Source organism: Callorhinus ursinus, unplaced genomic scaffold, assembly GCF_003265705.2.
Source record: "Callorhinus ursinus isolate GAN/ISIS: 27379988/994484 unplaced genomic scaffold, GSC_fseal_2.0 scaffold26, whole genome shotgun sequence".
Taxonomy (NCBI): domain Eukaryota; kingdom Metazoa; phylum Chordata; class Mammalia; order Carnivora; family Otariidae; genus Callorhinus; species Callorhinus ursinus.
Window position 1 is genome coordinate 11,893,818 of NW_027397088.1, and position 15,675 is coordinate 11,909,492.

General features: G+C 43.5%; 1 protein-coding gene across 4 annotated transcripts in view; it reads right to left on the minus strand.

The window, feature by feature from the left end:
• NEDD9 (neural precursor cell expressed, developmentally down-regulated 9) overlaps positions 1-15,675 on the minus strand; it is a 178,298-nt gene that overhangs the window by 14,764 nt on the left and 147,859 nt on the right. For all 4 annotated transcript variants that reach the window (XM_025890955.2, XM_025890953.2, XM_073877574.1 and 1 more), the window contains one exon: positions 12,541-12,987. In XM_025890955.2, the coding sequence (XP_025746740.1) occupies positions 12,541-12,987 (447 nt within the window). The remainder of the gene's footprint in view (positions 1-12,540; positions 12,988-15,675) is intronic.

The following is a 15,675-nucleotide window of genomic DNA, read 5'->3' on the forward strand; positions in this document are numbered from 1 at the left end:
GCATTTGCGGATGTGAAATAGGTGTCTGAGAGGCCACACCTCTCAAAAAGACTCAGAGGTGTCTTTTTGCAGCATCTTTGGGTGCGGGCGAATATTGGACTCTAGGGCTCCCCAAGGTTGGGACCCTGATAACCATCCCCATTTTGGGGTTGGGATCCTAAGGGCTGCATGTAAAAGTGAGAAGGTGCTGGAAGGGAAGCCACCCTTGCACGGGCTGGAGCCAGGTTTTCACTCATCGGGGTGGGTAAGAACATTTCCAAGCCCGAAATTAGATTTATGCATGGCTGGGAGGCTGGCAAAAGGAAATAAAATCCTCTCTGGAAGTAGAGAACATTTTTATGGGCCTTAAATGATTTCTTACAAATATTTAAAAATACAATGTCCACACTACAAAGATACCCAGAAATACAGGAGACAAGACAGCAGAAAAAGACAAGAGCCAATTTTTGCTTTCTTCTCAATATGAGGAGGACGTGGTCTGTGTCTTAGTGACCACAGATCTCAAGGCTGTTTGCTTTCAGACTGTTTCATGATTAAACCATGGGAGCAAACAAAATTTAATCATTTAGATACGAGTCAAATAGAAAGAAATTAATCTTTACAAATGCATACAGTGTTCCCAGTTAGGTCTGTGAGGCAATGGGAATTTCACATCAAAGCAGTAAGTGACAAGAGACTTTGGTTCTCTATGGCCATCAATAGATTTACTTGGGTTACTGTTTTACTCTGGTCTTATCAGTATTGCCATTGTCACAGTTATCACCCTAACAGCCCAAGACACTCCAGTGGAAAACCCCAGGAGAAAAACATGCTTTATGAGGCATAGAAATAAACCTATTATCCAGGAGAAAGATGGCAACATCCCAAACCCAGGACCCTTGATTGAATTTCTCTTCAGACAAGGCCTTTTCAGTGGAAGATCACAAGCTGGGTTTGTCAAGAGGATCTCACCAAGAAGTGGGGCACATACCCAACTGGAATGTCTAGAAGCAAAATACCTTCAAGACAACTCCTGCTCACATGGTATCCCTGGGGCCAACGTCTCAGCAAGTCTCTGTGGGCATCCGCTTCACCTCTTCAGAGCAGAGCTCATGGGTGGGTGCCTCGGAGTGGGGCCTAGCTGCTGTGAAGGCCCTCAGCTGCATGCTACCCAATCATGAAGGCAGACCCTCCCCACCCCGAGAATCCTACAAAAGCCGAGATTAATAGGGTCTCAGGTCCCGCCATGTTCTGCCAGCCTTCCTTCTGACGCCAGCCCCTACTACTTGCTACTTATGGCACCTTCTCATCTTTCTCCTCCAACGCCCACCCCTGTTTTGGTTCCTTCCCTCCTGCCATGCTACCCGCAACCGTAAAGAAGAATAAAAACAGTAAAAAGGAAGCGGAAAAATCCTACTGTTTGACAGAAAGAACTGGGTGGAATGGAGAAGAGATGGAGATGGGGTGTTGGGGGGTGGAGCACAGATTAACTGTTCTAGGGTATTCTCATCATTATTATTGCTCATACTTCTACATTTGGTAGATGCCTGCTTCAACAATTACAAAAATCAGAAAAAAATATTTTTAAATAATTTTAACAGAATTTCAAAAAAATAACAAGAAATCCCACTTGGAAGGATATGGAGGGGTCTTTGTAACTGTTTGGGGTTTCTGTGTCCCATGATTTAATTCTCTGAGTCTAGGTCTCTACATTTCAAAGCAACATCAGAAATGGCCAGAATGACACAATCCTTTCTTCCTGATATCCAGATAATGCCTCGATAACTGACCACCAGAGTTTACCCATCAATCTAGCGGAGCAGACATGTGTGGACCCGGCTCCTGGCGTTCCGCCCCAGGGCCTAATCAACACCTAGGCAACCCAGGAGGTACTCAGGAAGTATAATGAGTAATTGGTGAGAAGGTAAAAAGTGCCACTGTGCCGTAATAATTATAGTACAGTTTTATAACTCCGCCATTAACAGTACTAAGATTGTCTGAATTCAGAAGTAGGCCTCACTTATTAGCAGTCGGCCATTTGCATTTTTCTTGGCATCTGTGGAAAATAAAATTAGATTGCTTCCTGTCTATTTCTAATCTCCCCTAGCCCCCTGTTTTATTTATACTATCTTTGGGTTTCATGTATTAACGAGAGTATTTAGATTTCTAAAACCGCCCTCTGGAAAGGACTTATTTCACGTAAGTGCCCTTAAAAAGCATTCACAGAGTCACCACAGTATTTATTAGATCTTATAATAACCTCTTTGTCTTAAAGCCCATGAACTGCGTGACCCTTTCCCTTTAAAGAAAAACCCTTAGGAAGAGAAACTTCACTATTATCACTGCCTGCCTGTTAGAACTTGGATCCAGTTTTCAGAAACGGCAACGTTATACAGGTTTGTCTGTTTAAAATCCAAGATTACTAGTTTCTTTTCTATGACCAGAGGAAAAGCCACATGTTGCCTCCACTGGATTTATTAATTCTCTATAAATTCTCTCTGCCCAGCTTGGGTGTAGCAATGAGCTCATTTATTATTCGCATAGCAACAATATAATGAAAACCGAGTCTGGCCCGAAAAATACACCCTTGTGGGCCAACTGCACGCTTCCTAACACTTCTCTTGAGCTCATCGAAGTTTCTCCCCCTCTGTTGTTGGGTGGTGATTTACTTTCCCTCAAAGACATTCTGCTCTCTGATTTTTAGGCTAGAACTCAGCCTTTTCCTCACCACATCTAAATCGTGGCGAGTCTCTCTCTCTCTCTCTCTCTCTTTTTTTTTTTTGTTCCCAAAGGAGGAAAAAGTCACAACCAAAGGCTCAGAAGTGGAACGGGGCTCTTGGGTCACTTTCATTTGACACAGCATTTGCGAGGCAAACCACTCCATGGAAACAGTGCCTCGATTGTCAAGCCTCTAGCACGCCTCCCCTGCTGCTTTCAGGAAGCAATTTGTGCAGCAAGTGCTAAAGCAATATTTAGTTACGGAGTGACCAAGCACCGAAGAGCAGCTCGAAGCATTTAATGTGTAAGAGCATGGCGGGGAATGACGTCTGGGCTCCTGCAGTGGTTTGAGGTCTTTCTCCGGACAAAGCTGAATGTGACCCGTGACAGAGCTGGGTCCAGCGAAGTCATTTTTTTTTTTTTTTTTAATATCCCGTGGACCGAAATGTTCTTGGAGAACTATAAAAGGCACAAACGTTTTGGTTCTTTGGATGTCCAGATACATTCAACAGGGCACTAAGCACGACATCTGGGTTTTGAAATGGATTTTAGAGAGATGCCCAAAAGGGGATGTGATTATGGAAAGGGGGCAAGGCATGAGCATTTCTGGATCCACATGCCTGGAGCTCTTGGTTCCTCCTACACAGGAGCCCCCTCACGGCCTCATTGGGAGACAGGACACGGTGGCTGAGGTGACAGACCCATCACATGGGCTGTTGCTTCCAGAGACACCTGACCTGCCAAGGGTCTCTGCCATATCCGAGAGGATTAAACAGAGGAAAATGGACAGAAAAATAAGTTCTAGGAGGAAACACTCTCTTAGCTTTTGGTACCAAAGCAGGGAAGAGAGTTCTCCTGAAGAAGTTGCTCTCTGGAAAGTGTTCTCACGTACAGGATGGGCCTTCGAGCTCCAAGTCTCCCTGGCTCAGCATACCCCCCCCCACCCCCGCCCCCCCCCCCCGCCCCCGGGTTCTTCCGGCTCCTTGTCTTCCATTGCCACAGCTCCATCTCCTGGAGGTGACCGCGGTTTCTAGATGGGAAGGCAGACTGCATCCTAAAGGAAGAGTAAGAAGATTTGCCAAAACCTATGGGGTCAACTTGAAATTTATATCAAAGCTTGAGTGTCTTTTTTTTTTTTTTTTTTTTTAAGAATCTTGAGGTCAAGCGGTTTTACTAAACTTTTCAAGTGACTCTGGGAAAGAATCAGATAAGGATATCTGGATCATAAAATTTTAGCGAAAACCATTCGAGATAATTCATCCCTACTCCCCATTTCACAGCTGAGGGAACTGAAGTTCAGAGAGGTTATTCAGCGGGTTAATGACAGAGAAGTAAATAAGAGCCTGGTTAGCTGGGTCCTGCGGCCCACCTCTACTTTTCTCTGTCCCGTTGCTTACATTAGCAAGACAGATTAGAAATTTACTAGAAATTTACTACTTTCCTAGTTTCACAGAGAAACTTACTTCCTTGTTAGAGAAGCAAAACTTGAAATCTGGGTATCTTAAATTTTGGGGGTGCCCCTTTCCCTGGCAAGCCCATTCTGGGAGATTTAACTAGACAGCAGTCTCTCCTCATCCATGGTGGATATGTTCCAAGACCACCAGTGGATGCCTGAAACCGTGGTTAGTACCGAACCCTATATATACTATGTTTTTTCCCTCTACATACATACATAAAGTTTAATTTATCAATTCAACACAGTCAGAGATTAACAACAACCATAATAAAATAGAACAATTATAATGACATGCTATATGTGAACGTGGTCTCTCTCAAAATATCTTACTATACTGTAGGTACCTTCTTATAATGACATGAGACAATAAAATGCCTACATGATTGAGGTGAAGTGGGGTGAGTGACGTAGGCATTGACCATGTCAGAAGGAGGATCATTTGCTTCCAGACCCTGATTGACCGTGGGTAATTGAAATCGTGAGAACAAAAACTGCAGATAAGGGGGGGACTACTGTGTCTGGTTAAATGAAGTTATCCATCTGGACCAATTGGAAGTCATTTGAAAAGATGTTGCTTCCAATGGTAGAGGAAGCCAACACAGCAATGTTCTCAGTGATACTACGGTCTTTACATCACCTTCATCATCTGCTCGGGACTTCCAGATCACCTGCCCTGATCACTGCAGCTGAGTGGCAGGAATTTCCACCTTTTTCAACTCACACTCCCTCAGCATAGAGGCTTCTGAAGTAACTTTAATTCTTTCTGTCTAAGACGATGCTGTTTAGCACCCAGGATTCTGATGACCTGGAATTGCTAATGAAATGTCCTAAACAAGCCCTCTTATTTTAGGGCTTGGCAGCATCAACCATTAGCCAGGATGTAAAAATCATTAGCTTCAGAGTCAGACAGATGCAAGTTCAAATATCAAGGTCACCTCCTACCAGAGGTATGTCCTTCAGCAAGTTAACTCACCTCTCAGACCTCAGATCCCTCCCCTGTAAAGAGAGCGTGGTGTAAGGAACACCTTAGGAAGCTGTTGAGAAGATCAGATGAGATTATGGATGTAAGGTCCCTAACATGGAGCCAGGGCCCAGGGCACTTTTGGGTTACCCCCACTTTTGTCCTAAAACTATCCTGAAAAATGAGTAACTTCATAGCATGCTAAGGGCTACACAGTCAATTGGTGGTAAATTTGAAAATAAATGACTGTTATGATAAATAACTGGTTTAAGCACATCCTGCTTTAAGAAAACCCAATAAAAATTACCTAAATAAATCAGATGTGATTATCCATGGCTAAAGATTCTTTGCTTCAAAAATCGACCTACTCTGGAGTCCCTTTAAAGAGAAGATCCCTTGGTACTCTTCAAATGTTACTGGAGTTACACAGAACTTTGAGAGAAAACACACTGTCCTAAGTGAGTCACACTGTGACTCCTTAGCCAGGAACAGCATACCTCTCTAGAAGTGTACCTTGAAAACTGGGTGTATGGCACTATTTAGAACCAAGCGCACTTCTGATGGAATCTTGTAGTGCATTTTCCACAATGTACTCAAAGAAGCCTGCTTTTAAAGACGTGTTCTACCAATATTAAGTCTGAGTTTTGTCATCAAATCAAATAAATAAATGTATTCTTTTTTCTCCCTCACAAATACAGCATTATCCACTCAGCCAGACATCACACCACACACAATATCTGACCCATTCACTCTGATAAGCACAGTGGCTTAGCATGAAATCATTGAAAAAGGAAGGAAGATTACCTCTGCTTGCTCTGGTGTGAGTTTACAAGAAGTTATTGATGCACTTTTAGAAATACGCACTATCTGTGAGCTTTATGACAAATTGCAACTGAGTTAGAAGGCCTTGGCATTGACCAAACAAAAAAGGCCTTTGTACATTTTTAGGGAGGTGTTCCAGTTTGCTCATTCCCCTGGCGTGGGTGGCTCGGCTGGGAGGAGAGACTTCTCGTTTTCAAAGTGAGCTCATAAAGTCCTGCCCTTAAGTGCTCAAGGACCTCCAGTTCTGTGTAGGATGTAGAATTCATCTTGACTTTTGAGGGCAAGGAATTTAGATGGACGTTCACTTCTCCACACAGCCCCAAAAGCCATGTATTGAGGGGAAAAATAATTTAAATTCAGATTATCTTTATATAGAGATGCACAATTTTGAAACATGGTCCTACTTTATGGAGTTTATAAGTGAAGAAACCAGAGGTACTCTGTGCCCTGTCAAACTCTGATTCTGTTTTCAAGGGGTGTGTGTGTGTCTGTGTGTGTATTGGAAAGGAACAAAGGAAAGTGAAGTGTAGTCAGAGTTTATCTTCTCGGGGCGCTTTCATTTCCTCTAAATCTATTTTTACTTGTTGGTAGACAAATCATACTGCTAATATATAGCAGTTAGCTGGTTGGTAACTGAATGTTGCTCCGGGCAACCAGATTTTGCAATGCTTCACATCCCAATAAGGGAAGTCCTCTGTTCCCATCCAATGACTTTGGGTGAGGGTGTGTGTGTGTGTGCGTGCGTCTGTGTGTATGTGTGTAATTCGCGATGACTCAGTGTCTAAGAAGGTACAAATGTTATAGTGAATCTATTTCTGGTTCTTATGTTACCTTTCAGGAACGGGCCTGGAAGACCTGGCAAAAATCTTTTAATCATTTCCTGACAACATTTGGCTCTGTCCCATTTTGGAAGGTAGGACATGGTCTTTAAAGATGATGTCATGGGGTTTAGATAAATCTGGAGTTTTCTGAGTGCCACCCCCAAAACGGTACTGGCCCCCAGCCTGGCCCATCATGCCCATTGTAACGGCCATTGGTTTTAATGAACCCATGAGCTTCCCTTGAGATTAAGTGAAGAGGACGACATATTTTGGGGACAAAACAGGAGGGAGAAAACGGCTGGGGTGCAGACAGGAAGCTTCACAGAAGAGATGAACATTGACATGGGCTTTAAAGTATGAATAAGAGTTTACAGATAGAATGGAGGAGAAAAGTCATTCTAGGTAAATCACAGAATATGCAAAGGAAGCTCTGCTCCCCAGTAAAAATAGTATTGTTCTCCTCTTTAAGTGGCCATGGAAGAGTCAACTAATCTTGTCTACACTGGGCAAAATGCATAGAAGTTAGGCTCTCGGGCACCTGGGTGGCATATCCGGTTAGGCGTCCGACTCGATTTCAAGCTCAGGTCATGATCTCCAGGTTGTGAGATCGAGCCCCGCATCGAGCTCCTCACTCAGTGGGGAGTCTGCTTGAGATTCTCTCTCCCTCTCCCTCTGCCCCTCCCCATGCTCATGCACGTGCACTCTCTCAAATACATAGGTACGCGCTCAGACACGCTGAACTTTACATCAGTCATGCTTTGAATGCTCACTTGTTGTGTAGAGATAGTTATGATTACAGAAAAAAGATGGTGGCAATCCCCAACATCCTTCTTAGGGGAAAGCTACCATGTAGAATCTGACATAGGTCATAAGAGATCGTAAGGAACTGGACGATAAGATTTGAACAGTGTGTAAATCCGATGGGTGATAAGATCAGAACCACTTTTCAGTTTACTTAAAGGCCAACTCAAATTACATGCTTCATTTCTTGCTTCTGCCTCATTCCTTCGTTCATTGGCTGTCATCCGTGTGCTGACACTTTGCTGTGAGTGTGGCCTATAGCAGGAAATGCCATACATGGAAATGCCATATGTAAACAACAGCCCAGGCCCCTGCCTGCCGTAATGGGGCTTATAATTTAGCTCAAAACTGATCTTCAGAAGGATGCAAAACAAACCTAATTCCATCAGTTAGAATAAAAATGATGTGTCCAAAAATAAGCAGAGAAACACATATCATTCTCCATGCAGATCAAGGCACAGAATGGATGAACTCAGGCGGCAGTTTTACTAATCTTTGAAGTAGAAAAATGAGGCTATTTTAGACCTTTGTGGCCCTTAGGCTTTTGGACCTTTGGGGGCCTCATTCTCAGCCACAGTCCCTTAGTAAGTAGAATTTTTGCTTTTAAAGAATTGAGAACATTAAAAAATATACATAATTTAGCTTTTCAAATTATTGGACTGTGAGTAACTCAGTTAATTTAAAATTGCCTGTGAGTTCTTGGCCATCACAGGGTATATTTAGAAATCTTTGCAAAGTGAGAAGAATCTAACCTACAAATTGTTTTCAAATGTAATAAAGTAGCTCTGAGCTCTAAATGTAGTAATTAATGAGGCTGACATTATGTTGTTTCCTACACATTTGTCTAAATGTTTATTAATCATATTTGCATATAAATATATTTATATTAATTATATATTAACTATATAAATTATATATAATATATAATTATTATATTTATATTAATATATATTAATATTATATATTTTGTGTTTCATACTTTGGAGTCAAAATTTTTTTGGGGGGGAGGGGGGCCCTCAAACATTCTTGCAGGTCCTGGGCATTCTGCCCATAATGCCTAACGGATAAAACGGCACTGCACCCGAAACCCACAGGGCAAAAGACCAATGAAATTAAGAAAGGTGTCAGTGTATATGGTTTCCAGATAACTAAGAGTTCTTTTCCACTCTGTGCAAAGTTCTTGTAGAACCCAAGAGAGAGCGAGCCCTGCACTCAGAGGGAACAGCCTATGTGTTAGCAGGGAAGTATTTGCATATTTGATGCACAATCAGAAACACAAACAGGGCTGAGGCCGTTCAAAACAAACTCTGAGGAAGGAAAGACAAACAAGGGAGAGGAACTAATTTTTTAAGCCCCCGCCGTGCTAAGCCTTGGGCCAGGTCCTTCCTGTATGTTGTTCTATTGAATTCTCACAAGAACTCTGTGAGGTAGTTGTGATTAGTCCCATTTTACAGATGGAGAAACCAAAGCCTAGGGAAGTTGAGGAACTTGCCAAGGGATTGACAGCTATGAAGGAAGAGAGCCAGGGGTCAGCCTAACCCCAAAGCCCATGCTCTTTGCACCATACTCATGCTGTCTTGTTTCATAAAAGGGTGGAGATGACATGAATATCTTCCTTTTTCTAACTGCTGGTATAATAAGTGATACATGGCACTTAATGTGGTTGAGATGAGTAGAGGCATCTTAGGTGGGTAGAGGCTGCAGTTTCCCAAAGAGCAAAGTTGAAGTGATAGAAGGCAGAATTTTTTTTTTCCCTCTTAAATGATTCATTCATGGAAAAAACTGTTGTGGATAAAACTCCTGAAGCCCACAGTCTGTAGCAACATCAAGGGCATCTTTAACTATGGAAAGTCCCGAATCACAATCAGATTGGAACATATCCAACCCCCCATCATGGTCACTTCACAGTGTTTCTCAAATGCAGTCCTGGGTCACCTCCCCCAGAACTAGCTAACGAGCTCACCCCAGGGCAGATTCCCAGGCCGCAGGATTAGAATTCCTGGTGGGAAAGGCCTGGAAGTCTGCATTTCAGCTCACCTTCCCTACCTCTCCAAATGATTCGTATGTTCTCTAAACATTTTAAACCACACTTCCATGGTTTAGAACAAGATCCACCTCCTCTTTCTTTTCTTCTTTAATAGCTTTAAAGGACCATAGCTTAAACTTCCAGAAATGTCTAGTTCTGGGCTTACCACCATTTTACCGATGGGAAAGTAAAGAGAAAAATGGGTTTAGGGCTATTCACTAAGTCAGCTACAATAACAAATGAAAAACAAAAAAAAAAGCCCGAAGACAAAAACAAAACCCAGAAAGCCTGCCTGACTCTTGCTGTACTGAGACTAACTCTGGGGGCCTTGGCTTACGTCACTAGTGTGATTCTCACCCACTGAGAAGACCCTACACAGAGGAAGATGTTGACAGAAGTTTTTTAAACAACTATTATCTAGAAGGTTAAAATTACCTTTTAGCAGCCAAGCCATCTCCACTAGGAAGGAAGGAGAGAAGGAAGGAAGGAAGGAAGGAAGGAAGGAGGGAAGGGAGGGAGGGAGAGAGAAAAGAGGAAGAAGGGAAGGAAGAAGTTTCTCCTCCTCATACCCATGGAGGTTCGCGCCAGTGGCCCAGTGGACATGATGAAGGGGGTCAGCCGAGGGGACCAGAGGCACTCGGATGACGTTCAAGTTGAGGTCAGGATATCCTGCAGAACACTTGGTGTTTGGCAGGGAGGAGCCAGGACCATTCCCTCCCGCCCTTCCCATCCTTGCTGCCATGTTACCACTTTGGACACCCCACGGCGCAAAGCTTAGCACTGCAGGCATTATCTACTTCTCAGTTCTGGTAAAGTCCTCCCCTGGAAGGCTGGCAGAGGTGCGATTCAGAAGTTGGCTTCCTCCTCCAGGAATCATCTACCTTTTGGTAAGCATAAAATGTTCCACTGATTTTAGAATTAGACAAACAAACAAAACATTGAGTTCGAGTGCACACCCCAGCATCAATCCAAGGGAAGGCGTGGTCAAAGTCTCTCCTCTTTAAAAGGTTGGAGGGTCAAGGAGCAAATCTGCAGTGCAGTTCCAGCAAATAAAATGGGAAGGAGTCTGAAGTGCTTTTCAGACTTGGAACTAAAAAGGTTGAGTCTAAAAAGGAAAACATGTCACCTTCCTGCCAAAATAAACTGTGATGAAAGTTTAGACCCCACCAACTTTCAGCCAAGCATTTCCTGTTCTGGTCTCCCTTGTCTGCCTCACACTAGCTCAGATGAGGGAGAGCTATTTTTAAGGTGCAAACAACCAGGACTTAGAATGAGAGAAATTATTTATTTATAGTTACACCTTTCAACTGTTCTTTTTTTCCCTCTGGAGATAAAGGGGCTTGGTTTGGCTTTCCCTTTGAATCTAAAGTCCCTGGGGTAAGAAGGACTTTGGAAGGTCATGATGGAGTCACTTTGCCTCCAGACAGTGATCATTGTCCTGGGCAAAACAAGTTACCACTTCTTCTCATATGCCTGCGCTTGGCTTATGCAACACAGGTGCTCTTGAGCAATGGTGTGTAGTACGTACCTTTTGTATAAAAGGTGATTTGAAAATACATTCATGGTTTTGTTATTTTAAGGAATCCAACAGTGATTCTCCCCCCTCTTTTGTCCAGCAGAGAATTCCATTATCATGCAAGTAGATATTCCGTAATTGACCTGGGTTTGTAAATTCAGCCTTTGTATTAGATTTTCTTGAGCCAGGACACACGCATATGTAGTGTTCTTGGAGCCAGCAAGCTCCTTCTTGTATCTAACTGCGTCTTCCCTTCTTTCTTATTCCATTAAATCAGCACATTCTTAATACCAAACCTCAAAGGACCCATTGTAGACCCTTGGAATTTGCCGGCAAACGAAAGAGAAAAGTCCTCCCTTGTAATGCTCACATAAGCATGATCTTGGTGTTGGCTATTACTCCCGTAGTTGACTAACCTTATTTTCTTTCCAGTGTGTATTTCCACCTGACATTACAGTGTTTGCTTGTCTCCCCACTACAATGTAAGCATCATGAAGGCTTTGTTCACTCTTTAGTTCATCACTGTATCACAAGCATCAGAAATACACTAAATGAAGGGTGTCTGCCTGGCTGGCTCAGCTGGTAGAGCATGTGACTCTTGATACTGGGGTTGTGAGTTCAAGCCCCATGTTGGGTGTAGAAATTACTTTTAAAAAAATTAAAATATATATATACTAAATGGTTAAAATTAATTTGATGAACAAATTTCTATTTATGTCAAATTGTTGTGACGTTTGGAATGATACAGAGTGCTGAAGCGGTACTTCCTTTTTTTTTTTTTTTTTTAACAAAATGGTTTCCTAACTATTCTAGCTCTACTGTTTTCACCCACTGGCTCGGCATTATTATAGGAATTACCTGAACGACAAGAGGATGGCTCCTTTCTAAATTCACTAGTATCCATATGTATTAATTGGACAACCTTGAAACTAACAACTCTACAGAAAAGTTGGTTGGCATGACCCACTTCAAGCTTCTTTGCTCCCTTTACTTTTGGTGGGTTCTCTGTGCAGCCCAGTCCAGTGGGGTCATGATTCAGCTTTTGGTGAAAGGAGAGTCCTTTCTGCATCATTGTACTTATGCGAAATTTGGTGCCTTGTACCGCTCAAGGAGGAAACAGAAAAGACTGGAAACTATTTGAGTGTAGAACCTAGGTCTAAAAGCAGATCTATCAGAAAGACAGAAACAACTTAATGATCCAGTATGATCTGGAATGACACAAGAACTTATAATGACATGGGAACAAAGTTTTGCTGACCAATGAATGGAAAAATGATGCAGAACCAATGCTCAAGTTCAGGTATGTAGGTATACTTACTCTTTGGAAGATATATTTACTTCTTGCAAGTTTCAAGTTTCTGTTCTGGGAACATTTCTACCGCTCTGAGTGCAATGGAAACAAGTAAGTAGAAACAAAAATCCAGTAGGTCGCTCACTCACCTTTTTGCTTAAGTGGGGACCATTAGCTCCCCCAATGCTTCTCTGCACTGATGGTGGTACTTGATACACATCTTGTTCCTGGGTACCATGGCTAGTGGGGACCTGGTAAATTCCCTGATGTTGGTAGGAAGGTGGCACTTGGTAGATGGTGTCTCGAGGGGCACCATGTGGGTTTGGCACTTGATAGAGCTTCTGTTGGCCAAAGGTCTGGTGCATTAGCCCAGAAGTAGGCTGGTCCTGACTGGAGGGGGTATCCTGAATGGGGCCAATCAGAAGCTTCACCCGATTGCCTGGGACAATGCCTTGTCGACCATGTAAGGAGCAGAGCCACCATCCTTCCAGTCCTCCTGTGTTCTGCTCTATGACAGTCAGGATGTCTCCCTTGCGGAAGGCCAGTTCCTCAGCACACTCTGGGACATTGTCGTATAAGGCCCTTGCCATAAGATTCTAGGAAGAAGAGAACAGAGGGAAATCACGTTAGAATGCTAGCTCAGTCCTTTAAACACCGAAAGTCCATGCTCCTATGGAGGCGCACACTTCCTGGAAGGGAGAGAAGAACAAATATGAACAATAGCCTGTAAAGAGAAAAACAGGTGGTGCAGACAAAACACAGATACATACGTCCTATGTCTGCCACCAATGACATCAGACTGTCTCCTCGGCGAAGCTCAGAACACCCCAAGAGTTCTTTCCTCCAGCACTAGATGCTGTGCCAAGGGATTATGAGTAGCACTGGTAAAGAGTTCACTATACAAAAACACTTTTCTTCCTTTCTTAAAGCCAGCTTAAAGAATAAAATATTCCAAGATGTGCCACAGCAGACATTTCTCAAGCTTTTCATATACTGGAGGCAGAAAGAGTCAAAGAAAATCCCAAATAACAAACGGTACACATGGCATTTATATCTGGTGTTAAAATGGAAACAGAAGTAGACTTATATATGCCTTGGCAGGGCTTACAAATTCCTATTCTCAGTTGATCAAGAAGTCCTTGGATACAGGGAGAATCGACAGGCAAGTATTTTTTCCATGATAATCAAGCATGGAGCATAGGTGACAGTAGTAGTAGACAGTACATCTCCAGATTGGATGGCAGGGAGCGATGAAGAATTTACTGCATGTAGGTAGATGTCACCACTTTCTTTTTTGGTCTTTTATTCATACCTTTCCTGAAGGCCCCTCCTCACCCTGCCACTCCCCGCCCCCAGCCCCGTACTTCTTGAATCTCACCATTCACATCAGAAAGACTCTGCCTTCCCCTTTCATGGGCCCAAAACACTCTCTCCCTTTGTATGAAGGCCTGTCTGGCACATTCAGTAATAAGCAGACAGCCAAAGTAGGCATTCAGCAGAGAGTGGGCAAGCAGTACGTGCTGACATTCTTGGAAGCCTTTCAAAGGCTCCGTAGATTTCATTTATTGGCGTTAGTCATGTTTTGCAGTATGATGGCAGCCATCACCACATGCCTGCCCCTTCCCAGCACACAGAGGAGTCGGGATGCTATAAATTCATCACAAGCACTTGGAAAACTAAAAGTGATCTCTCTGGTGCTTCACTAAAGTGTCTGGATGCACTTGAGTCACTGGGATGATGATCATTTGTGGGAGGAGGAACTGCCTATTGGGTGGAGCATGTTTAGGACTTTACATTTTCATGGAATTTTTGGCAGTTGTTTGGATTTCTGCGCCGCCCCCCTGCTTCTCTAGAAACATGGACTTGATCTCTTAGCCCCTTGCTTTTCATTCCTTTAGAACTGACATACATTAATCATCTCCCCCTGTACTATGCCCCATAACCACAGTCTTGTGCTGTGCGCTAGGCCTCCTCTCTGGGAGCGGGGGGTGGGGGGCGCTGCATTATGTAAGGCAGCTCCCCGCCCCTCACTACCTGAGAGGGGGTCCTACCCTTACTGTTAATCTTCTTAGTGCAACTACTTAACCTAAGAAAAGGAGATCAAGCCATAGAGGTGAGTACCCAGGGAGCCTGAGGATGCTTTTTTAAGAATAAGATTGAAATTCTTGTTCTTGACAGTTTTGAGATCCAAGAAGTCTATAATGTAGACAGGTGAGCAGTAAGGGAAGCTCAAGGGAAACTAGGTGAAGGTTTTACTTAGTATTTATATGCTAGGAAGCTTTAGGGTTTTTCCTAACAAAAATACACATACATGAAGATAAAATCATGCAGCATCCTATCCTGGCTTGAGGAACCACTTAAGGATGTGTCATATCCCTAAAATCTGTTTCTCTTCTTCCATTTTTTGAGTGTTGTGTAACTTAAAAGAAAAGTCATAGAGTTATGGGTAAGATTCTGGTCCTTTGTACCAAAGTAATCTGAGGGAGATCACTCTACCAGAATTGTATTGTGATTACAGAGTAGGGAGAGAGCCGAGCACTCTGGTCTCTGTCCCTTTCACTGGGGCCTTATTCAATGATTGGGAATGGCTGGTAAAAAAGCCCAAGATGAAATCAGAAGTGATAGAGTTAGGGCCAGTTCTATGGAAGCTGAGGGGGGGGGGTAACTGTACGATTCTAGTGGCTACGAAGAAGGGAAAGAAAAGAAACAGAAAATAGTAGAAAGGCAAAGGACTACAGACCTAATCAGCACAAATAAGCTGGAGGCAGTGGAGTTGGGTCAGTGCCATGGGACTCCATGCAGCACTGAAGTGGGGCACTGGACCGTGCTTGATGGGAGGCAGCTAGAAATCCCCCATGTGAGAGTCGTTCTGGATGTTCTTCATCTCCTGACCCCCTGACCTTCCCACCACCTGGGAAGCAGCATGCTAATGCTTCAAGGATGTGCCCCAAGAGCTGTTTCTCCGGGAAAACTTTCAGAGACTGTTGTCCTCGCTAACTAACCCAAGGTGAGTTAACCTGACGGGTTGTCCATGATTCCCCAGCAGTCCTCCCTGCTGCCCACAGAGGTGAGACTTTAGTCCTCCCTGCTGCCCACAGAGCTTGCTTGGCATGACCGTTGGTGGCATGCACCCAAGTGCTAGGCTGACACTTCACACAGTGACAGATATTCTCAGCCTTGGCTGAACAGGAGTGAGTGATTTAATATCTGTGCAAGCTACACAGATATTAAATCTCTCCCTCTCCCATACGGAAGGTTACGTGCACTTCCAGAGACCTTTAGAG